The sequence below is a fragment of the Crinia signifera genome, chromosome 1, assembly GCF_055691185.1.
Source record: "Crinia signifera chromosome 1, ASM5569118v1, whole genome shotgun sequence".
NCBI classification, from domain to species: Eukaryota; Metazoa; Chordata; class Amphibia; order Anura; family Myobatrachidae; genus Crinia; species Crinia signifera.
In genome coordinates, this window is record NC_139217.1 from 319,652,329 (window position 1) to 319,678,892 (window position 26,564).

Genomic DNA, 26,564 nt, shown 5'->3' on the forward strand with positions numbered 1-26,564 from the left:
GACGTTTCTTTTAAAGCGGCAATCACTTACAGGCATGATTTTGCCTGGTAAATGATTGCTGCTGGTTAATCCAATGCTAAGTGGCATCCTGCACATCTGGGGAACTCAGATGCTATTACATTTTCCCCTTTGCAACAGTTAAAGAGGCTTCACCACTGTTTCTACTGTCACCTCCATCTTAAAATCTCATGTGCTTGACTAATCAACTCTGATTTATTTTATTTCATTCAAAAATTTAAATCAAACTTCTCCATATTCTGTGATCTATAACTTACAATGCATAAATCGATTGGTTTCTGTGATTGAGAAGTTTGATGATTTTGAAATAATGTTAATGGTTTTTGAAGCCAAATTAATGGTTTTACAAAGTAGTTATTTTAATAGAAATAAATAAAAGAATATTAAAACCAGCAAATTTAAGGACGATTCCCTAAGTCTCTAATATACAATGAATACATTTCCCAAAACCTTGTCATCATTACTTACCATTTTTTGAGATGATCATTGAAATATATTGCTTATTAAAAGAGCTCACAAAAAGTAATAAACTTGGTGTTTGGGTTGTCCTAAAATTAAAACCAATGCTATCACTTGACATTGTGTCCATAGAAATAGAAGATGTATGCAAACTTGAATTTTTGGACATGGTTGCATTTTCTTGCATATTATATGCTATTGATGATTCTGCTTCAAAATATACTGAGATTTCTGCAAGAGAAAAAAATAACATTCCATTTACACATCTTTCAGGCTATATCTGGGGTAGCCAACTCCAGCCCTCGAGAGCTACCAACAGTTAATTTTTTTCCAGATCTCCTCACAGATTCACAAGTGAAGTAATTAGCTCCACCTGTGGATCTTTTAAAATGTGTCAGTGAGTAATGAGTGCACCTTTGCAGCAGCTAGGTTGTCTGGAAAATGTGAACTGTTGGTAGCTCTCGAGGACTGGAGTTGGCTACCACTGCGCTATATGATAGAATTACAGAAATCTAGAGTTTAGAGTTACAGAGGCAAATTTAAGGTGCCCATACACTAGTAAGATTTATCTGCAGATCTGGCTGGTTGGAACAAAAACATGGTTATGGATGAATGATAGTTTGTCAGTTTTCCAGCATTTCCAAGCAAATGGTCAACTGTCATTTGCTCTCATACATAACCATGTTTTTGATCCAACCAGACAGATCTGCAGATAAATCTGCGTGTGTATGGCCACCTTTACTAAGATGGGAGTTCTACTGAAGATGGCATGTTGCCCATAGCAACCAAACTGATTTTATGTATTGTCTTCTAGAAGGTGCTAAATAAGATGCAGATTGGTTACTACCGGCAACATCACATCTTCTATAACTCCCATCTAAAGGTCCATACACACTAAAAGTGTATCTTTCCAATCTGGCTGGTTGTAATGAAAATCTGGAAATTCTTTGAACAAAAGCAGTCATCTGCATAAGGGCCCATACACACTAGAATATATTGGCATCAATCTTTGCAGCCACAGCTTATGCTAAGGAACTTGCGTAGCAAAACCCACACTACTATGCATCCACGCCACCCTCCTGTGTCCACGCCACCATCTTTTACCATTAGTAAAGTTGTGGCAAGCGAAGCGGAGCGAGCCACCAAGCCCTAAGTGAGCTTGTGAGGGGACGATGATGCTATTCTGAAAGTAGCTAATGTAACTGGCATAAATTGTGGCCGCAAAGATGAGGAAGTACCAACTTTTATTAAAATCAGAAACAATGTAAATGAGGGTTTGGGGATGGGTACATTTTTTTAAAGCATTTTTTCATGAGTCTAGTTTGTTTGCTTTAGTTTTTACTGTATTGCACTACCAGTTCTAGATCACTGTTATGCAAGAACTTGTAGTTTAGCAAGTACTAACATATTGAACAGTTTATGTTTAAGTGGTCATGTTATATGATAAGTGGTCATGTTATATTAATGGTAATTTCTGCTAGAAGGGGCTGCTAAAAACACAAATACTAAGACCTAGTTTATATACAGTATGCATGTATGTATGTATATTTATACATATTATTTTGCTTGTAAGGTAGTAAGGGGATGTGAGCTACACTGCATTGTGAATTATGCCAATTTAGGCAGATATATAGGATTTGTAAAATCACAAATTTTGTGAATCCCTGTGTCTAGCCTCTTGGCCCCAAGTGGGGCACATGGTATTGATTCTAATGTGGTGAATGCAGTTTGTAAACAGAGAGACATTATTATTATTATTATTATTATTATTATTATTATTATTATTTTATATTTTTTGAAGTGGTGTTTCTGTCTCACGAGTCTCCCCAACCTCTTGCTACTAATGTTACTAATGCTACTAATGTTACAAACTTGCAGCACTATTAATACAATGTAAGAAGAACATTTAAGAGTCTGCCTCTCTTTCTCTCTAGGTGTCACTCTATGCACCGCCATTGCATGAGACTCATAATAGAGTCAAATGATTATTATCTTTAAGCCACAGCCAGGTTTTTTCCCAGCATCAAAATACTATTTAATACGTTATCAATCTATTTGCTGCCACTTAATGTCATTTAATGCCAGTTAATGATTTCTAATTATACTCAAATTTGATAATCATTATCCTTAATAGCAGAATATATATATATATATATATATATATATATAGTTTAACCCCTTCCTGACAGAGCCAGTTTTTGCGTTCCTGACAGAGCCCTTTTTTTCAAATCTGACATGTATCACTTAAGTGGGGATAACTTTTTTTTGCTTTTACTTATCCCAGTGATTTTGAGATTGTTTTTTCGTGACACATTGTACTTCAAATTAGTGGTAAATTTGGGTCAATACAGTCTGTGTTTTTTTGTGAAAAATACCAAAATGTCGTGAAAAAATGGAAAATTTTGCAATTTGCAAAATGTTAAATTTTCTGCTTGTGAGACAAATAATCATACCACTCAAAATAGTTAATAACTAACATAGACCATATGTCTACTTTATGTTTCCATCATAATTTCAACTTCCTTTTAATTTTTTTGGACACTAGGAGGCTTACAATATGAATAGCAAATTCTCAAATTTTCAAGAAAATTTCAAACACTGATTTTTTTAGGGACCAGTTCAGTTCTGATGTGACTTTGAGGGACTTGTATGTGAGACATCCCCATAAATGATACCATTTCAAAAACTGCACCCCTCACATTATTCAAAACAGCATTTTGGAAGTTTGTTAACCCTTTAGGTGTTTCACAGGAATTAAAACAAAGTGTAGGTGAAATTTCAAAATTTCATTTTTTTTGCAGATTTGCAATTTTAATACATTTTTCTAAGGAACACAGTAGTAGTAGTAGTAGTAGTAGTACGTTTATTTATAAGGCGCCACAAAGTGTCCGCAGCGCCGTACATAGCAAACAAAACAAAAAAAAATTACAAGGTAACGTACAGGGTGTGTAGAAAGATACAGTATAAATAGGGGTATAGCTGGTAGAACTAAAATCAGCATCAGTTCAGAAGTAGGTGTCAAAATAGTCAAGGAGACCGAAGATGAAGTAGAGGAAGGGAAGAACAGGACAGGAGCACAGGTGAGGTAATGAGGTAGGGTGAGTACGTGAGGAAGGAGGGCCCTGCTCATAAGAGTTAACATACTAAAAATAGGTGGGTGGACGAACGAAATACAATAGGATAAGTAGGAACGGAGGGGAACGGAGGCAGGATAGGAGGATCAAAAGAGGTTAGGAGGAGGGATAGGCTAGTCGAAAAAAGTGGGTTTTGAGGGAGCGCTTGAAGGAGGTAAGGGAATCAGATAGCCTGATGGGTGGCGGGAGGTTGTTCCAGTGCAGGGGGGCAGCGCGAGAGAAATCTTGGACACGGGAGTGGGAGGAGGTGATTAGGTGAGAGGTCAGTCGGCGGTCAGCGATGGAGCGAAGAGGACGGGAGGGAGTGTGGATAGAGATCAGTGAAGAGAGGTAGGGAGCTGTGGAGGAGGAGAGAGCCTTGTAGGTGGTGGTGAGGAGTTTAAAGAGAACTCGGAAAGGAATGGGGAGCCAGTGAAGAGATAAACAGAGGGGGGAGGCGGAGGTAGAGCGGCGGGAGAGGAAGATGAGCCTAGCAGCAGCGTTAAGAATGGATTGGAGAGGTGCGAGGCGGGTGAGAGGTAGCCCAGAGAGAAGGATGTTGCAGTAGTCAAGGCGGGAGATGACAAGAGAGTGAATGAGAATTTTGGTCGCGTCAGTGGAGAGGAATGGTCTGATGCGTGAGATGTTGCGTAGGTGAAAGCGGCAAGACTGTGAGAGAGCACGAATGTGGGGGGTGAAAGAGAGGGAGGAGTCAATGATGACACCGAGGCAGCGCGTTTGGTCGGTGGACGTGATCTCGGTTTCACCAATGCTGATGGAGATAGTGGGAGAAGAGGGGATGTTCGGGGGATGGAAGATTAGAAGTTCAGTTTTAGCCATGTTTAGTTTCAGGAAGCGTTGGGTCATCCAGGCTGAGATGGCAGTGAGGCATTCGGAGACCTTGGACAGAAGTGATGGGGATAAGTCGGGGGAGGAGAGATAGATTAGGGTATCATCAGCATAAAGGTGGTAATGAAAACCATAGGAGCTGATGAGGGTGCCCAGAGAGGTGGTGTAGAGGGAGAAGAGGAGAGGGCCAAGGACTGACCCTTGGGGAACACCGACTGGCTGGGGGGTAGTAGGAGAGGAGGAGCTCGGAGTGGAGACGGAGAAGGAGCGATCGGAGAGGTATGAGGTGAACCAGGAGAAGACCGTGCCAGTGATGCCAAAGGAGCGGAGGGTGTTGAGCAGGAGAGGGTGGTCAACAGTGTCAAAGGCAGCCGACAGATCAAGCTGGATGAGGATAGAGAAGAGGCCTTTGGATTTAGCCGATAGTAGATCGTTAGTGACTTTGGTCAGGGCAGTTTCAGTGGAATGTAAAGGGCGGAACTCGGATTGGAGGGGGTCTAGAATGGAGTTAGCAGTAAGGTGGCTTAGGAGACGATTATAGGTCAGACGTTCTAGGAGTTTGGAGGCAAAAGGGAGGAGGGAGATGGGCCTGTAGTTGGATGGAGAGTTGGGGTCCAGATTTGTTTTTTTGAGAATTGGGGAGACAAGAGCGTGTTTGAAGGAGGAAGGGAAGATCCCAGAGGATAGGGAAAGATTAAAGAGGTGAGCCAGGTGAGAGCAGACTGATGGACTGAGACGACGGATAATATTGGAGGGGATAGGATCAAGCGGGCAGGTGGAGGGAGAAGCGGATTGAAGGATAGAGTGGACTTCAGCAGCAGTGGTGGGGTAAAATGAGGACAGGGGTTGGAAGGAGGGGAGTGGAGATGTAGGAGGGGAGGAGGGAGAGGGTGAGGTCATGGCAGCAGTGATGGCAGTCCTGAGAGAGGAGATTTTGGTTGAAAAGTAGGTAGCAAAATCAGCGGCTACGATGGAGGACGGAAGAGCTGGAGGAGGGGGGGAGAGCAAGGAGTTGAAGGTGGCGAAGAGCCTGCGGGGATTGGATGATTGGGAAAGGATAAGGGACTTAAAGTAGGATTCCTTGGCCAGAGCAAGGGCAGAGCTGAAGGAGGAAAGAATGAATTTGAAATGGAGATAATCCGCAAGGGAGCGTGATTTCTTCCAGAAGCGCTCAGCAGTGCGAGAGCACTTTTTAAGGAATCGGGTGATAGGTGAGTGCCACGGTTGGGGGTTGGAGCGTCGAAGGGGGATAGAGGAGGGAGGGCAGGCAGAGTCCAATGCCGAAGATAGGGTGTCATTATAGAGGGAGGCAGCGAGGATCGGGCAGGACATGAGGGCGATTGGGGCGAGAAGAGGACACAGCGTGTTTGAGAAGGCAGCAAGATCAAGTGTGTTGACGTTATGCCGTGAGACAATGCGCTTGGGAGGGGGGGTGGGAGAGGGGGAAGCAGTGAGGGAGAAGGAGATGAGGTGATGGTCAGAAAGAGGAAAAGCTGAGATAGTGTAGTCAGTAAGGGAACAAGAGCGAGAGAAGACGAGATCGAGGGAGTGTCCTTGGATGTGGGTGGGAGAGGTAGTCCACTGAGATAGGCCAAGAGAGGAGCAGAGAGAGAGGAGTTTGGAGGTGCCAGGATCAGCGGGGTTATCCAAGGGGATGTTAAAGTCACCAAGAATGACAGATGGCAGGTCAGAGGAGAGGAAGTGTGGAAGCCAGGCGGCGAAGTTGTCAAGAAATTGGGAGATAGGGCCAGGGGGGCGGTAGATTACAGCGACACGGAGGTGGTAGGGGTAGTATAGACGGATAGAGTGAGACTCAAAGGAGGAGAAAAGGAGAGAGGGTTCAGGGTGAATGACACTGTGGGTGCATGAGGCTGAGAGGAGAAAACCCACACCGCCACCTTGGCGACCGTCAGGCCTGGGAGTGTGAGAGAAAGAGAGGCCACCGTGGGAGAGAGCAGCTGGAGAGACAGAATCAGAGGTGGAGAGCCAGGTCTCGGTGATAGCAAGGAGGTGGAATGCTCTAGAGATGAATAGGTCATGGATGGCAGGGAGTTTGTTGCAGATGGATCTGGCGTTCCATAGTGCACAGGAAAGAGGGGGGGGTGGGTTGTGTATTTATGTGGATAAGGTTTTTGGGATTGCAGAAGCGAGGGGGGGTCATTGGGAGGGTGGGGGTGCGGGGGCGAGTGGTCAGGATAGGTATGGGATGGGAGGGGGGAGGAGCAGTTGGAGAAAGTGAAGTTGAGAGATTAACAGCCATGAGGAACCGAAGGTGAGAGGGTAGGTTAGTGAAAGCAGACAGAGGGATTTGGGAGGACAGACAGCGTCTGTAGTAAATTTGGTAGAAAACAGAGTGAGAGAGAAGGTAACAGGCAAGGAACTACTGTCAGAGAGGAGACCAGTGGGTAAAATCAGGTTGATTGAGTAATCCAATTAAGTATGAAACAACAACAAGTGAGAGGATGAAGGGAACAGAGAAGGTCAGAAGTGAGGCAAATGTGAGCAGGCGTGAAGAGGGAAACAGGGTGCGATAAATGTGTGGCAAAGATAAGAGAAAATAATAGTGAATGAGTAAAAATGACATACAATGTTGGAAAAATATAGATACAATGAATTTAAATGTCAAAATTGAGCAACAGGTTACAATAGGATAGAAAGAAGATGAATATATTACAATAAAACAGAATATGAAAATTTAGACTGTGTTCAAACTCACCTTTTTCAGTATTCTAACTCACCTGCTTCAGTTTCCAACTCACTTAAGTAATCAAGCTTCCCTCTCAATGAGCACGCTCCCAAATGAGCTCTGCCCCTCCTTATATAGTATGTCAGGCCCCTGTTACACTCAGCTCCTCCCCCTAATCTTCCTTGACACCTAGATTTAGCTCCTCCTAGTATCTGTTCACACCTAGTAACAATACACTATACAGATACAGGCACAACCAAAATCACACTCAGATTTCTCCCTCAAAATTACAGTCTCTATATAGAAAGACAGATAAAGAATACAAGACAGACAGAATGCAAGATAACTCACCTGCTTCAGTTTCCAACTCACTTAAGTAATCAAGCTTCACTTTAGTAATGCAAGCTTCCCTCTCAATGAGCACGCTCCCAAATGAGCTCTGCCCCGCCTTATATAGTATGTCAGGCCCCTGTTACACTCAGCTCCTCCCCCTAATCTTCCTTGACACCTAGATTTAGCTCCTCCTAGTATCTGTTCACACCTAGTAACAATACACTATACAGATACAGGCACAACCAAAATCACACTCAGATTTCTCCCTCAAAATTACAGTCTCTATATAGAAAGACAGATAAAGAATACAAGACAGACAGAATGCAAGATAACTCACCTGCTTCAGTTTCCAACTCACTTAAGTAATCAAGCTTCACTTTAGTAATGCAAGCTTCCCTCTCAATGAGCACGCTCCCAAATGAGCTATGCCCCTCCTTATATAGTATGTCAGGCCCCTGTTACACTCAGCTCCTCCCCCTAATCTTCCTTGACACCTAGATTTAGCTCCTCCTCCTAGTATCTGTTCACACCTAGTAACAATACACTATACAGATACAGGCACAACCAAAATCACACTCAGATTTCTCCCTCAAAATTACAGTCTCTATATAGAAAGACAGATAAAGAATACAAGACAGACAGAATGCAAGATAACTCACCTGCTTCAGTTTCCAACTCACTTAAGTAATCAAGCTTCACTTTAGTAATGCAAGCTTCCCTCTCAATGAGCACGCACAGTACATTTTACTAGAGAAATGTGACTAAAAATTGATTCCCCCAATTCTTTTGTTTTCATAAATATCCTATATGTGGCCCTAGTGTGCACGTTGACCAAACCACAGGCTTCATAATAGAAGGAGCACCTACTTGATTTTGGAGCCTCCTTTTTATGAGATTATTTTTTAGGCACCATGTAGGTTTCTAGGCACCATAAGATGCTAAAATTTAGGAACCCCCCCACAAGTGACCCCATTTTGCAAACTACACCCCTCAGGGAATTCATCTAGGGGTATAGTGTACATTTCAAACCCCCAGGGGTTTCACCAATTGTGGTACAACTGGGCAGTGAAAATGAAAAATTAAATTTTTTACACAAAAATGCAGTTCTGGCTCAAAATTTTTCATTTTCAGAAGGTATGAAGGAGAAAAAGCACCCCAAAATCTGTGCCCCAATTTCTCCCGAGTACGGCAATGCCTCACATGTGACCAAAAAATACCATTTGGGTGCATGGCAGGACTCAGAAAGGAAGGAGTGATTTTTGGATTTTGCAGCTCAGATTCTGGTGGAATGTTGGTGGGTGCTATGTTGCATTAGCAAGACCCCCAAGCACCAATACAGTGGAACCCCCCCACAAGTGACCCCATTTTGCAAACTACACCCCTCAGGGAATTCATCTAGGGGTATAGTGTACATTTCAAACCCCCAGGGGTTTCACCAATTTTGATACAACTGGGCAGTGAAAATGAAAAATTACATTTTTGTACACAAAAATGCAGTTCTGGCTCAAAATTTTTCATTTTCACAAGGAATGAAGGAGACAAAGCACCCCAAAATCTGTGCCCCAATTTCTCCCGAGTATGGCAATGCCTCATATGTGACCAAAAAATACCAGTTGGGTGCATGGCAGGACTCAGAAGGGAAGGAGTGATTTTTGGTGGTGGAATGTTGGTGGGTGCTATGTCGCATTAGCAAGACCCCCAAAGCACCAATACAGTGGAACCCCCCCACAAGTGACCCCATTTTGCAAACTACACCCCTCAGGGAATTCATCTAGGGGTATAGTGTACATTTCAAACCCCCAGGGGTTTCACCAATTTTGATACAACTGGGCAGTGAAAATGAAAAATTACATTTTTTTACACAAAAATGCAGTTCTGGCTCAAAATTTTTCATTTTCAGAAGGTATGAAGGAGAAAAAGCACCCCAAAATCTGTGCCCCAATTTCTTCCGAGTACGGCAATGCCTCATGTGTGACCAAAAAGTGGCAGGACTGAGAAGGGAAGGAGTGATATTTGGATTTTGCAGCACAAATTCTGGTGGAATGTTGGTGGGTGCTATGTCGCATTAGCAAGACCCCCAAAGCACCAATACAGTGGAACCCCCCCACAAGTGACCCCATTTTGCAAACTACACCCCTCAGGGAATTCATCTAGGGGTATAGTGTACATTTCAAACCCCCAGGGGTTTCACCAATTTTGATACAACTGGGCAGTGAAAATGAAAAATTACATTTTTTTACACAAAAATGCAGTTCTGGCTCAAAATTTTTCATTTTCAGAAGGTATGAAGGAGAAAAAGCACCCCAAAATCTGTGCCCCAATTTCTCCCGAGTACGGCAATGCCTCACATGTGACCAAAAAATACCAGTTGGGTGCATGGCAGGACTCAGAAGGGAAGGAGTGATTTTTGGATTTTGCGGCTCAGATTCTGGTGGAATGAATGGTGGGTGCTATGTGGCATTAGCAAGACCCCCGAAGCACGGTGAAATGATGAACCTAAAAATCCATAGATGTGTGGTATATTTTAAAACACTCCTTAATACATAGGCCGGGTTTGTCGGGGCAAGTGTCACACTGGAAAATAGTTTGCTTTCTTATTCCCTTTTTATAGCAAACTTTGCACCTTTTTTGTGTCCTGCCCTTTTTTCCAGTGGAGGGGATTTCATCAGGAAAATGCTGCCCTGGTACAATACGGGGGCCAGTACTAGAAGTACTGGGGCCCTCTGCCTGCTGGTTCCCAAATACTAGGCCCTTTATGACTTCCTCTTGAAAGTGCATAAATGTCCCCCTCTGGCCGGTAGAACGGAATAGCACGTAAGCGTTATACAGTGCCATCTGGATGATATACACGGCCAGCTTCTTGTACCAGATTTTTGTTTTCCGCAGGGCACTGTACGGCTTCAGTACCTGATCTGAAAGATCCACTCCGCCCATGTACCTATTGTAATCCAGGATACAATTAGGTTTGGAGGTGTGGGTACTGGTACCTCGTACAGGGACGGAGGTGGTACTGTCTCCGTGAATTGTTGTCAGTATAAGGTCATCCCTCTTGTCCTTATATTTGACCAACAACATATTTTCGGTGCATATTCCCCTGCTTTCACCCCTTCTCATTACTTGGGCAATGTGCGTTTTTGGGAGGCCTCTTTGGTTCTTGCGCACAGTACCGCAAGCTGCTGTACCTCTTGAACCAAGGGCCTTAAACAGGGGGATGCTGGTGTAAAAGTTATCCACATAGAGGTGATAACCTTTATCCAGGAAGGGGTGCACCAATTTTTCGACTAACACCTACGAGGGAGGGGGGGGGCATTCTGGCGGTTCAATTCTTGAATCCTTCCCTTCATATACCCTAAACCTGTGGGTGTACCCTGAGGTGCTTTCACACAGCTTATACATTTTTATGCCATACCTTGCCCTCTTACTGGGAAGGTACTGGCGGAATTTAACCCTTCCTTTAAAATGTATAAGGGACTCGTCTATGCAAATGAATTTATCTGGGATGTACATCTCTTCAAATTTGGCACTGAAATGATCAATGACCGGCCTGACTTTGAATAGCCGGTCAAAGGTGGGATCATCTCTGGGTGGGCACTGTGCATTATCGTTGTAATGCAAAAATTTAAGGATCGTCTCAAATCGAGCCCGGGGCATGGCCATACGGTAAAATGGGGTGCTGTACAGAACATCTGTACTCCAATATTGCCTAATTTCTGGCTTTTTTACTATGCCCATATGAAACACCAGACCCCAAAACGTCATCATCTCTACTGCATCTACAGGGGTCCACCTAGCAAATGATGACGTGGGGTTTTGAGCAATAAACTGCTGGGCATATAAATTAGTTTGGTCCACAATTAAATTTATAAAATCATCAGAGAAAAATAATTTGAAAAAGTCAATTTCTCTGAGACCTGTGGAATCAAATTGGATTCCTGGCATGGCCAAAAACTCAGGAACCTGGGGCTCAAAATTGTCTGGTGGTGGGGTCCATACGAGATCAATTATTGGGGGGGGGGTCTCAGCTGCTCTACGGGGGCGTCTTTGAGGGGGTCCCTCATCACTAGAGGAGGAAGAGGAGCTTAAGATGAATCCTTCAAATTCCCCGCTTGCCTCACTGGCTGTGTCAGAATCAGAGGCAAGCATGGCATATGCCTCCTCCGCTGAATACATTCTTCTGGATGACTGGGATGACATTTGGGATGACATTTGGGATGACATTTGGGATGTCATTTTTATTTTTGTGTTACTGGTAGTGAAATGTTTCAACACGTGTATAGTGTAGGGGGGGGTACAAACTTTATTTCAACCCGGGGGGTATGTAGTGTGTAGTGTGTATGTAGTGCAGAAAAAAAAAATACTTTATACAGGAATTTGATCCCAATTAAAAAAAAAAATTGAAGGGGTTAAAAAAAAAAAAAAAAAGCTCCTGCGCCAAAAATTGAGCACAGATGTTGGTCAGTAACGTCCGTCACTGAACAGCGCTCAAAGGCAACAGGAATTTGATCAAAAAAAAAAAAATAGATCAACCCTGTGCCGAAAAAGCTGAACAGTGATGTACGTCACTGATCAGCGCACAGTGGCCACAGGACACCCACAAAATCACAGTGTGTGTAAAAAAAAAATTAAAAAAGACCCCACAGCAGCCTCAAAAAAAAAAAAGGTGATCAGTGATGCAACACTGATTACCAGTGAGGGGCAGCAGGTGCACAACCTTTGGTGCAACTGACAGTGCAACTGGCAGCAACTGACAGGTATATATATAAAAAAAAAAACCTGCGCCCCCAAAAAGTTGCTGATCAGCACAGATATACTGATCAGCACAAAAGGGGGGGTAGCAGACACAAAATATACACTCTCTATCACTCTCTGTCACTATCTCTCTCTATCTCTCACTATCTATCACTATCTATCACTATCTATCACTATCTATCACTATCTATCACTATCTATCACTCTAGGACACTGCAGCAGCAGCACTGACAGTTATATGTATAAAAAAAAACCTGCACCCCCAAAAAGGGGGGGTAGCAGACACAAAATATACACTCTCTATCACTCTCTGTCACTATCTCTCTCTATCTCTCTATCTCTCACTTTCTATCACTATCTATCACTCTATGACACTGCAGCAGCAGCACTGACAGTTATATATATTAAAAAAACCCTGCACCCCCAAAAAGGGGGGGTAGCAGACACAAATCTCTCTATCTCTCACTATCTATCACTATCTATCACTCTATGACACTGCAGCAGCAGCACTGACAGTTATTTATATATAAAAAAAACCTGCACCCCCAAAAAGGGGGGGTAGCAGACACAAAATATAGCTCTCTCTGTCACTATCTCTCTATCTCTCTCTATCTCTCTCTCTATCTCTCTATCTCTCTATCACACTGCAGCAGCAGCAGGAAGTCCCAAGAAGTCAGATCCAGGAAGCGTCCAGCACGCTACAAGCAGTGATCAGGTAATCAGGTAAGGTATTTGCAAGGATCAGGTAAGTATTAGCAAGGATCAGGTCAGTATCACGGCAGATAGGCACGGTGACCGCTCTGCACGCTATTCCAGACCGGAATGGCGTCTGCAGCGCAGTCACAGTTAGTTTAAATGTCGCGCCTTGGCTGTGATTGGTCCGTGGGTCCCACGGACCAATCACAGCCTTGGGGGCAGGTGGGGTGAGGGTGGGGTGAGGTGTCATCGTCACCGATGACCCCCTCATGCCCCCTGACGCCCGGCGGTGATTGACACCTGTGTTACCGAGCGTCTGATTCGCTGGTAACACAGGAAAACGCTGTGAATGGCTGTTCACACTGAACAGCCAATCACAGCGATCGCCGACGGGGGGGCGGCATCGCAGCCCCCCCTGGGCATGCAGGGACATGTCTGCTGTCAGGGACAGCAGACATCGTCCCTCTGTCACTGCGTCTCGAGACGCAGTGACAGTTTAAAGTCATGACGTACATTTATGCCATGTGTCGGGAAGTACATCCCGGCCATGACGTAAATGTACGTCAAATGTCGGGAAGGGGTTAAAACTATGTCTTGTTTGTCAGTACTGTTTTTTAGTAAATTACACATATTAAAAGTTAAGTTTTATTAGAAAAATAACAAACATGTTCTGTCCACAGATAAACTCTTTTTAGATTTTTCTAAATACATATAAGCAGAGCCCCAACAAAGAGTCTTCTTTTCTCATTTTTCACAATGTATTTTTTATCTGACTCAGGGAGCACCACCAACCCAACAATCACCTACTGTATACAGTATACTAAGGATAATTGGGTATTTTGGTTTCTATGCCTATGCTTTACCTCCTTTGGATATCAACCAAATAAGATATTACAATATATGGTTGCCTAGGAGTAGTCTAGTACAGATACTCAATTCTCTTGTTTCCAGCCCCCATGACTGCCTACAGCTGCCCAATTCCTGAGAAAAAGTGGCCACTACAGGCAGTTTGATGATGGAATTGGTACCAATGTGTTATATTAATCTATAGTGCCTACTAAAGTACATGGAGGAAATTCTAGGAAGCATAGGGAGAACATATCAATTCCACAGCGTGATATCTTTGTTGCCAGTCAAACTATAGATACAGTATCTGTTCTATGAGAGCAGAGCTAACCTTGCTGACCATTTACTTTTAGCCTTCCTCTTATTTGTGGCCAACAACAAAAAATCTTCATTTGTAGGTCTTAGTCAACAGGATTAGAGTAGATATTTAACTTGAAAATTGTTTTAATCTGTAATTGGAATTGTTTGTTTAAAAATGTAATTGTTTGAGCACTAGTAATTAATAAAAAAAAAAAAAAATGGAAGGGTGTCCAAACCTTTGCATATTTAAAGATTAGCCTTGAGCGCCAAGTGGATTTGTCAAAAAAGGTGTGAAAATTGGCAAACATTTTTATTTATCATAATGACCGGTAATGATTACATTTTCTTTGAATTTATATAACAAATGTGAGCGATGCCGCCATTTTTTGCAGATATTTTAAACATCTCTAACAGTTAATATTTTTTTATTCTATGATATTCAGCAAATTAATACTAACATTTTCATTAAAATTATGTTTAGGTTTGAATCCTGGTTTTTCTTCTTTCAACATGCAGTTTGACTCCTGAGTTGCCTAATATTTTTCACACAAATGTATTTATTGAAGTATATTTACCTTTTTTACAGAAAGCTCCAGTATAAGATGACAATCTGCAATCGCATGAAAAACCATTTTGCTTTTCAACACATTTTCCGCCATTAAGACATAAGTTTCCGTAGCTGCTACAGTGTCCAGGGCATCCAGGTTTGATCCCCGGGGTTACTTTAGCTCTTTCTTCTAAATCAATAGCTATGCCATTTAACTTTAAAGAACGAATACATCCTAAAAATCCTTTCTGCCTTGAAGGAGTCCCACCTGTTTTGGACAAAAAGAAACAAAAGTACAAATTCAATGGATTATTTTTTTTTTTTACAAAATATATTTAATATCATGTAGCAGTCAACAGAATAACATATTTCAAGACCTCTGTTTGTGTCCTTTAATTAGACAGTCACATAAATACAATATAAAAATACCAGATGGTAATTTTGGTAGCAGTACTAAAAAGGTTGAATTCAAATATTCTTAATTTCAGCTGTTTGCTACTTAATTAATAATGAATCTGTCCATATTCACCCAAGATTTGATTATTTATTTAGGCCCACTTATCTGTGCTTGTCTTTACCTACTCTGTATACTGTATGTGTTGAGGTATCCTAGGCAATATATTGTCAACAGGTGTTTTGTTTTATAACAAACTACCAATTTCAAAGCCATTTTCCTATCTTTATTAGAGCTACTGTATTATCTTAGTATCCAATTACCTTGACCATATATTTGGCATTTTAATTGATGTATTTTGTTCTGAATTTCCAGTAGAAAAATTATTTATAAATATATGAGAAATGTATAAGGATGACTGGTAGTGCAGATGCTGGTGGTCAGAGTACTGATGCAGGGAAAACCAACAAGGGTCTGGTAAATATTCTTATCTTCCACCTGCCCTCTAACCCTCCCTCTCCACAGCCAAACCCTACCCCATAGAGCTTAACCCTCCCCGCTAGTGCCTATGCCTAACTTTCCTACCCTGCTGCCTAAACCAATCCCTCCCCCTGCAGCCTATCCCTGATCCCTCCTTCAAAGTGCCTAACCTTCCTCAAAAGCCTAACCCTAACCTCTATGGCTCACAGTCTAACCCTAAGTCTCCCTCTAGTGCCTAAACCTAACCCTCCCTGCACTTTAAGAGACATATTTTTAATTTATGAAGTTAGGAAAATCAGGATAACAAAAATATTAGCATACTGTAGGAAGTGTTACTCTAACTCAAAAATCTACTCTGAGTGGAGTTAGGACAAAATTAACAATGGGGCAGATTGAGCTACAGATCCAAGTCACTAAATAAAAACATCCCCATCCTCATTGCAGCATGATGATGATCAGCTGCCTATTTTTTTCACATGCTGTAGTCGGCCATAAATCTTAAAAATCAAAATTGTGTTTCTATTTTTTTCACAAAATTCTGCAATAATTTCATTCTTATGTATTTACTTTGGAATTGTGGCTGATAGTGTGGGGGTGTATACACCCATGTGGCTCTGGCACACCCACCCAGCACTGGTCACCCATGCTTCACTTCTTACTACAGCTCCTTCAACAGTTTCAACTCTAGACCCATGTGCAGGAATCACTGGAAACACAGACTGATGTGAATGTTCATATATTCTCTGTAAACGCTGTTGAATATGTATGCGCTATATAAAAAGCTGTTAATAAATAATAAATAAAAATTAAATAGTGCAGTGGCCAATTTTCCAGAGGTCTGGGGAAATGCAAAAGAGACTGAGTGCTTTAGTACTTAGGTTCTATTGTGCTGGGCAGCCGGGATGCTGCAGCCAGGAGAGAGGAAGAGGCCCGGCCAGAGGAGGCTGCACTCTGGCCTTCTCCTCTCTTGAAGTACACATGAACTATATGCCAACACAAGCATTAGATCATTATGCAAGCATTATGATCAACACATTAATGATTGATACAAGAAAAGGTCTAAATTAGTTTTTCATGATTTTTGTATTTAGATTAGGTTTTCATACTTTACCAACCATGTGGGCTACTATTGGGAATGGTAAAGTGTGCCATGAGAAGTGGTAGTGGAGTGAGACACCTGGCCCAAAGCATGACGAGCGAATCAAGCCATGTGAAGGTACATGGTTCACTAATTGAGGGTCCATGAACTAAAATCTACAAATTGAAACAAAAAAAGTAAAAAACTCATGTTGACCTTTCCATGTGGTGACCTTTCCCCATTGCATGTCGACCTCTTTGCTTTAGACCTAGTGTAGACACTGTCAAACTGATTACTGTTGACCCTATGATCCATAGCCGAGCAGAGTTCTTAAAGCTCATGAATGTACTGTACTGTATATTGGGGAGGTGACGTTTAATTAAATAGCAGATAAATACATGTTTGACTAACACAGAACTCACATTTGTAGTTACTAATAAATATTGCAATATGTTACTTTTAGATCTGACAAGATGTCCAAACATGTACACAAATTTAGTTTGAAGAATGTGTTAAATGTTTTCATCTTTCATCTTTCAAGTCAGACAGTAAACAATTCCTTTTGTTGCTTATAATTAATTAAAATCTAACAACCATATGTGATTATCAAAAACAGTATTCCGGTTGTGTAACATTCATTTCCATTCAGTTAATTAAATGTCACAGATTTGGCACTTCTTAACCACAAATTATTTGATTTGTCTTCTCAAGGATTTCAAGTTTAAAACTAGCTCTCAACTTAACAAATTGAATTAATTTTGAAAATACTCCAATTAATTCTTTATTCCTCTACTCAAACATGGAGCAACATCTGTTGCATAAACAATAAGAACATACCTCAATCAGTAATCTATCTTTAATATTCTATTGCACAGTTGGGGTTTACTAGTCATTTCATTATTAACCCCCCCCCCCACCAAAAAAAATTAAAATAATAATAAAGTGTCCTAAAATCTAAAGGAAACAAAAAATAATAGTTACATTTTCAGGATAATCTATTTTTCACAACCTCACTGTTTAGCTGATTGTAAGCAATCCTAGCTAAATATGAAAGTATGATTCTGCAGGAAAGTATACATAAGATTTTTAATTATGGAAATTAGGTGGTTTCACACCAAACACACACGTGCACACACAAATTGTATTTTGCTTATTTTCTCTTTTTGGGTTTGACATCATCTATATACAGTACTACTGCTTCAATCTGAACTAAACTCATATTTAGCATTTTTTTTCCTTCTAAACAATCAATTTATAACAATCTAATAATTTTTTTCACCCAAACCCTCCATCCAGAAATAACAGTTTTATCTGCACTCCCAGTCTTTCCTCAAATGTATGGACCAACAACTAATTGATTTATTTAAACAATATTTTTCACATTAATGCCTTTCTGATATATTTAAATCTAACCAAATGTCATTCCATCTATTGAGAATTCTGCATTTTATTTATATGCATTTTCTCAAGAGCTACTCCTTCAGTATTTTTAAAAGGACATTATCACACCAAATTAGTTGTTGGACCATAAATAAGGATGCATGAGAGTGCAGGCTTAAAACTTTTCTATAACAAGTTTACTTGGAAAACAGGGAAGATAAGTACAACATCTTATTCCTAATCTAAAAATCAGTGTTGAATCTCCTTGCATGTGTTTTGAAATCTCCAGATATTCTCCAAATTGGTGCCTCGTGTGACATTTTTCTCATTCTGATCACCTCTTCACACTCCAGTATTTCTCTAGTGCTGCAGCTATTCTCTGAAACTCTCTTCCTTATGGTGCCAGGCACTAAAAAAAGCTCCTTAGACACACTGTACAAATTGATCTCTTTAGACAAGAATCTGTTTTGCCTTTGTGATAAATACAGTAGTTCTGCTTATGGCAAAGTCTCTCAGAAGATTTCACAAAACAAATATTCAAAATCTTTCATCTGATCATTTATCTTTTATTTGTATTTCCCTTTATACTGTTAGCTATACAGTAAGAGTGTGTTTAAAAGTCATATTGCCTGACATGTTTGTGTAAAACTTATAATTTAAATTTTTATCATGTCTTTCAAGAATTATTTAATGTGTACTGTGGAAGATGATGGTAATATAAATATGTGATAATATAAAACATCTGTTTTTCTCTTCTTGGACAAGCCTGTGGGGGTTGGGCAGACTTTGAAGTCGAGTTATGATTATAACCAGTTGTATTGTAAGTGGTATAATCTTTGATGGCAGTAAGTTGTATGAGCATGGAATGAAACAGAGAAATGTAAGAAACACACCTGTAGGCATAGTGTATATTGTTATTATCATTCTGTCATGAATGACACATCTCAAAATAGACACAGCAGTGAAAAATATTGTTATTTTCTATCTCTGGCCTCAATAATCAACAAATAGATGCACTTACTGTGCTTGTTTTAGCACTGTTTATACTAGAGATGAGCGGGTTCGGGTCCTAGAGAACTGAATACCCCCAAACTTACCTGATCCGAGGCATGCTCGCGGATGAGTATCCACATTTCACTGCAGCTTGAATAGAAAACCACTTTAAATCCCCTGTCTTTTGGTAATACATGCTGAGGCCCTTTGAGCGCATAGCCATTACATGTTTGTTTCTACTGCTCACATTTAACGTGCTTAATGAGTGATTTACAAACAGGGAAACAGGTCTGAATTATTTCACTACCTCTTAGTAGGCAGACAAAGTCATAAGAAAGGTTTGTGTAGCATGCCTTCCTACAACCATAAAAGAGATATGTATCCAGTACACCACCTTAAACAACCATACTGCATAAAGCTTAGCGTGAATCTTCAAGTTTGGCTAGCAGAAGGTGTGCTTATACTACAGTTTTACATGGTCATCTTACCACCTCACTCCATTTTTTTCTTTCCATGCCCCTCCCTCCAATGGTTTGTATAAATCCTTCATTAAACAAAATGTTCCTAGAAAAGTGAAAATTAAATATACTATTATAAAATAAATTGGTACTTGTATATATGTTAGTTGGGCACCCACTAAGCTATTTGCTTAGTTTTCAGCGTCCGCTCGCCGCGCTTCGGGCTTGGTGGCTTGCTGCGCTCGCCACACTATATAGAATACTACTCCATGCCGACATGGATAGTGGGGGTATGAGTGTACTAACTATAGTGGGCGCCCAACTAACATATAAGTACCAACAACAAATTAATCTATTCTAAATTGATTACACTGCAATTCCCATGGATTCCAGATCTGCTGACACTTTCAAACTGGTTTAACATTGAATTTACTAAGACTCATCCTATGGGCCAGATGAAGAGGGTCATTCTAGTCTGCTCGGGCCCTGCATGCTACACTACCCTGCGAATTAATGTTTATGCAAAACATCCATTTGCAATGCAGCGGGGTTGGGGAATGCGGTGGAGGCAGTCATTCACGCGGGCAGCAGGTGGTGTTAGTTGGCTCACTAAGCAGCTAAGTTAGAAGCTTAGCAAATCAACCAGAAATGCGGTACGAGTCTGGCCAAACTTGGAGGTTTATTTAATTAGCAGCCATTTACAAGGACTGGTTTTTAAAAAACCTCCTTGTTTGGCTGGCATCCTGCATAAATGCCAGAATCACACATCCGGCCCTAAATCTTTAACAAGTGGAAGCAGCAAATAATATTTCCACATTTTTTTCTCATACAGTGAATATTTCAAATCTGTACATGAGTACAGTACTATTTCATATAATGTCAAAATTGTATTTCATTGCAAAAGATATGTCAAATTATTGTTTGGAAAATGTTCTTTGATTATCCAACTTTAAATTAGGGCACAGTCTCAATACTATCATAAAGTGTGAATGCTTTAAGTCTGGCGAACAAAAACATATATGGTTTCATTTTTAAAGAGACTTTTCAGAGCCGGCATAGTCTGAAAAGTACCCAGATCCTTTCACTGTGCTTTAGAATAATATGTCTGATAGCGTATTTTTATAGTGTTTAACATAGTAATTTGAATCCATTATATTTTGGCTGCTACAAATTCTTCTACTTTTTTTTTTAAATAAATGGCAGTTGACTGCTGGCAGAAAAAGATTATAACTTACATGTTTTATTTCTGAATCCCAACCTTTGAAAATGGCTGCGTTTACAAGCACCTATGCCTGAATTTCTAAGAACATTACTCTAGAAGCTTAAATCTCTCAGCATCACACATTTTCTACTACTTTCAATATGTCTTTCTTTAATCCTATTAGTTCACTAGGATCATTTTCTTTTCAAGTCTTTTGCAATCCTAGTTTGATAAGGTTTATAACTTTCATTAAATACGGCAGCTGAACCAAAAAGCTGAATTAAGTGCCAGGTCAAAGCATTCCTCTTACAGTGTAGTAATGACAGCCTATTAAAGTTAATACCTTGTGCATTGCATGTCTATTTGCTAGCACCCACAGGAAGATAGAGCTAAACAAGGTAATTCTGTATAATAAAGGTTTCGGAAACTTCTTCTAAAACAATGTGTTTGTTTATATTATATTTCTCAGTAGTGTCATTCTGTGCAATGTTGTGGATGTATTGTCATATTGCTAGGTATTTTAGTTATATGGAATAGTTCTATTAGTTGTATCTGATATTGCAACAGACTGAAATGCCTTGATATTTATTTATATCTCCCAACTTTGGAAGATCCGCAAGCGTGGCTTACTGAATGGCTGAAAGCGTCTCCATGGAGACGCATCAAGCCAACCTTGCTAATAGCCTCTATAGTGCTGGGACAGCGCTATAGAAGCTGTTAGCAGCTCCAGAGGAAGCCAGCTCACCCTGCTCTCCGTGCTGGGTGAGCTGGCTGGGGAGGAGGGAGGGCAGTGCTGGATCCTGGTTCAGTTAGTATGTTGGTGTAAAAGTGAGGTGTGTGTGTGTAATAAAGTTGTACTTTTCTGTGTGTGTGTTTTATTTTAACATTCCTTTTAAAGGTGGACTACAAGTCCCAGCGGGCCCATTAATGCCCTGCATGCTGGGACTTGTGGTTTGCCAAATCCCAGCATGCGGGGAGGCCTGCTGGCACCTGTAGTTCACCACCTGTTTAAAGCAATGTTACGTATGAATGATTTAACCCTATCAGGCCGGCTTCCAAAACCCAGGGATGCCAGTGACAGCCCTGGGCTTCAGCCATGGATGGGTGAAGCCACGGTGCTCATGGTAAGGCTGGGGGACCTTATGTAAAAAGTGTCCCCTGGCTGTGGCATGACACCGCGGGCTGTTGGAGTCCGGTGCTGGTTTCAAAATACGGGGGCCCCCCAGATTTTTTGTCCCCCAGATTTTTTGTCCCCCAGATTTTTTGTCCCCCAGATTTTTGGAACCAGTACCGGTCCAAAAGTCCGGGGCTGGTTTCAGAAATACGGGGGACCCCCAGATTTATTGTCCCCCATATTTTTGGAACCAGGTCCAGCTCAATGAGCTCGGGGCAGGTTATGCTCAGGAGGGGGGACCCCACAGCATTTTTTTTGTAACTTTTACACATTTTTAAAGACAGAACCATGCACAGATCTCAATGATCTGTGAATGGTTCTGTCAAATTCTCCTGTCAGAACCAGGTCTAATATTTTGGCGATATTTGGTAACGTTTACCAAAAATCGCACCCTATTACATGTGCGATTTGTATACTTTATAATGGAAAATCGAGTGACTTAGGATCTATTGGATCTGAAACGCGTTTAGCGCTTCTTAACCACCAACCACCTATCATTATCTGGACCTGGGACTATTGTGGACTTTGGACATTTAGCAGGAAGGACTCTGACCAGATCTAGACTGGATTGCCCTGCCGCTGACACTGTTCCGTGCCCTGCATTGCCCCGGGTTGTTGATATGCTTTTATACCCCCCCCACAATTGTAAGTGTACATCTTTATTAAAACTGATCATTGTTTATCAGTCTGCACTATCTGTTTTTTTCTTTATATTGCATGGGACCGTTTGTGGAGGAGGAGTATACAATTGGACATTAGTACCTATCGCCTATGGAAAGGAGTACATGGTGATATAACTTTGACATTCTATTCAATCACTTTTAAGGGTGATTGATACCACGAGAACCACCCTAGCGCTGGAAAACATTTCTTTTTTATTTCCTGTAATACTTTATAATGGGAAAACATCTGGATGCGAATTGAAGTGTGACTAAAAATCGCCACTTCAAAATGTGTGATTTCGCAGCAAAAATTGCAATTTTATTACCGCCAATCGCACACTATTACATGTGCGATTTTCAGAAAATGTGCGATTTCGGCCATTTTTTACCAAAAATCACACGTGTACAAAATCGTCCCCGATTACATTTCGCCCCATGTTTTTGTATGTAGGATCACACAGCTATCAGATATATGTCATGAAAAAGACCATGACACAAGTGTCTTTTCCTAACCACTCTCCTTAAAATTCCCATTACCACCTCCTAATGACCCCTTCCTGTGGAACAAAGTTCTCAGTATGATCAGGATCACAGCAGCATCCTCACACATGTTCATAGTGATTGCAGCACGTGTACGGCTTGTCAATAATTGATCCATTGCCTGATAATCACCCATTGCATGTGTTAAGTCTATAGTGTAATGGCACAAACAGCAGAAAACAAGCAGCTTATACAATAGAATCTCAACACAACTATAATCATAAACTTCTAAAACTGTCAAGATAAATTACAGAATGGTGAAATTATTACTTAATGCTATCAAGGATAATATGTTCTTCCTCTTAATAAATCACTGTTGCATGAATATAGAAAAAGGAAGAAAAAAACAACAACATTAGAGTAGTAGATACAGTATTTTTTTTATGATGTTCAGTGGTCAAAAAAAGGGACTAGGTGTTCAAAATGCCCATTTAGTAAAAGAGAGATACTTGGGTATTGACCATTGGTTCCACTCCAATTGTGGTATGTGTGCATATTTTGAGGGTGGGTTAGGGTTAGGCTGAGGGGGGTAAGGGTTAGGCTGAGGGGGGGGGGGGTAAGGGTTAGGCTGAGGGTATGATAGTTAAGCACTAGCGGGGAGGGTCAGAATTAGCCTGTGGGGGGTCAGAACGGAGGGTTAGGTAGCTCATCCGCATAATAGAACACATGCCACAGGGTTCGTCAGAGTTGTAGAGTGTAGGCATGGGCTATTGAGTGTATCAGTGCGATATCATGCAGGGAGTGGGAGTGCTTCTGTTTGATATAGCACAGGCCACAGGGTTAGGGAACACGTCACTTTGATAAAGTGCAGGCCACAGGGTGAGGGAGTGCGTCAGTTTAAAAGAGTGCAGGCCTCAGGTTGAGGGAGTGTGTCAGTGTGAAATAGTGCAGGCTGCAGGTTGAGGGAGTGAGTTGGTGTGATAGAGCGCAGGCTGCAGGATGAGGGAGTGCATCAGTGTGATATAGTGCAGGCTGGAGGGTGAGGTAGTGCATCAGTGTGATAGAACGCAGGCTGCGGGGTAAGGGAGTGCATCAGTGTAATAGAATGCAGGCTGCGAGGTGAAGGAGGGCATCAGTGTGATAGAACACAGGCAGCATCATGAGGGAGTTCATCAGTGTGATATAGCACAGTTTGCAGTGTAAGGGAGCGCATTGGTGTTATAGAGCCCAAGCCGAGGGGTGAAAGAGAAGGTCAGTGTGATAGAATGCAGGCCACGTGTGCAGGCCACGGGTGCATCATTGTGATAGAACGCAGGCCACAGGTTAAAGGGGGGTGCATCAGTGTGATAGAATGCAGACCACAGGTTGAGTGAGTATGCCAGTGTGATAGAACACATGCTGTTGGGTGAGGGAGCGCGTCAATGTGATAGAGAGTGTGACAGAATGAAGGATGAGGGTCAGTGTGATAGAGCGCAGGCCAAAGGGGGGAGGAAGTGTGTCCAGTTTATATTCCAGCATGGGAAGGGATTGGTAACATTTGATCGGGTGAGGGTTGGGCAGAGATAACAGTGTATGGGACCCCATGATTTCTTTTGCCGGCCCTGTCTATCAATCAGTGCCATAACCACAGGACCTGTCCTGTGCATGGGCAGAATGTTTCATGTGTCCGCACAGTACCCAAACATTGGGCGTTATTAGCACCAGTGATAATGACACTTTTACAAGTGGCTGTATAAGGGTTATGCATCTGTATAAATGTGGAGAATAAGACCAATGTTTAAATCCCAGCAGCCAGTGCAACTGCATCTATGACTGACGGGTAAACTACTCTTAACAAGCCACCATGGTGAGTACTGCATGGTTTGTAATTATGGTTTTAAAAACACAGATATAAAATACCGTATGCAGACTTTTCATAAGAGCTCTGCCAATAATTATAATGCCGTGTGGAGGTTTAACTTAAAAAATTTCAACTTTCTCTACTTTGTATCGGATAGCTTATATTATATAAGCGTAGCAACATTTCATTTAATTAGAGGGGTAGAATTAATTTTCAAGATAATTCATGGAAATAGCTGTCTTCTAATGACCATTATCCCAATAAATCAATTTCTTCTTCTTGATATATAGAGGAAGTCAAATAAAAAAGGAGGCATTCAAGGTCAGTTAAACTTCAATGATAGATTAATTCTATTATGTTAAGGTTAATAATCACTTCTGAGTTTTAAATAGTTGTTGCAGTCTACAAATTTAGCATTTAAATGATATTTTTTAACCGGCACTGTGTTTTAGCAAGTGTAACTACAAAAGCGATTAACTACAAAAAAATCTAAACTATTTATCAATACAGATGTATCCTCATACAGCTATCCTATTTAAGTCATACTGTATGACATGATTCCCATCCTGCGCAATCACCCCTCATCCCTCATCTTTGCTACGTTTCTTACAATGTTTGCATCTACTAACTTTATAGTGTACTAGGCATTTTGGATTAGATTTTCCTTGCACAATAATTAGAATAATGTCAGAGACAAAGCTCTGTGATGTATGAAATGAGTCACTCAAATGAGACCTGTGTATTGTCTTTTTACATAACTGTCTTTTTTTACCGAGCTTCCTCTTTTGTCACTCTAGCCATTGCCACAAGAAGAAGAATTAAACTGGAATATTCAGATGTGGAATGTAAATGAAGAAGAGACTCCTGCTTATTCTGCCATTGTTATAGCCACTAAAAGTTAGCTGCATTCCAGCAATGAAACACAACTACAGGAAGTTCAATATTTAAATCCAATGTGGTATGCATTCCAAGGTGGAACACTATAGTAAATGCAAAATATTATGGGGCAGATGTATTAAGCTTTAACAAGAGATAAATCCAAGGGTGATAAGGAGAGATAAACGTTTTGGTAGTTCAATTCAATCACAAAAAATAAAAACTAGCAAAAGCAAAGCCCAATTTAATAGTTGGCAAACAGTGGCCTATAGATCTGCGTTATAGTATGTACAGTATACTGTCGATTGTGTTATAGTGTACTGTATGTAGCAGGATAGAAATGCATCCTGCCAGCCACACATTGCATCATGATCTTACGAAGCGGTACAGGGCTGCTGGGATGAAGCTGCGTGCCACAAAGAAAGGTCTGACAGCTCTTTAATGGCTCTTTTGGCTGCAATGTGCTATGGCTGGCAAGCTGCAAGCCAAATATAGATGACATAGCGTAGCATCAGTGCCACCCTCTAGCGCTTGTCATCTGGGCATGTTCCATTATCTAATGACATACAGTATATCAGAATTGGTTATTGACGTGTGTAGGGGTTGTGTTAAGGTTATTGGCTGTAGTGCCTAATTTCCATATCCTAATTTCCATATTTTACTGAACCACTTTACTAAATATTTCTTTGTTTTAGTATTTTAATTGAGATTATTAGTATACATAATACACAAATAATTAAGCTTTTGTCTGGCAACTTTAATGACAAATCAAGTTGGCTTTTTATGAATCTATAATTTTACTATAGCATATAACTACCTTTTAGATTGTGGGTTAGATGAGGCCATAGGAAATAAACATATGATATTGATACTCTCCATTGATTCATAAACAACTGTTGGAGCTGCAAATTGAAATGGGTGAACCCTCTGTACAGATTGCTTCCTTACATGG

General features: G+C 41.0%; 1 protein-coding gene across 2 annotated transcripts in view; it reads right to left on the reverse strand.

Annotated features, from left to right (window-relative positions):
- Positions 1–26,564, reverse strand: part of CNTNAP4 (contactin associated protein family member 4) — a 292,850-nt gene that overhangs the window by 18,749 nt on the left and 247,537 nt on the right. For both annotated transcript variants that reach the window (XM_083187307.1, XM_083187316.1), the window contains 2 exons: positions 14,625–14,864; positions 487–708 (listed from right to left, as the gene is read on the reverse strand). In XM_083187307.1, the coding sequence (XP_083043433.1) occupies positions 487–708; positions 14,625–14,864 (462 nt within the window). The remainder of the gene's footprint in view (positions 1–486; positions 709–14,624; positions 14,865–26,564) is intronic.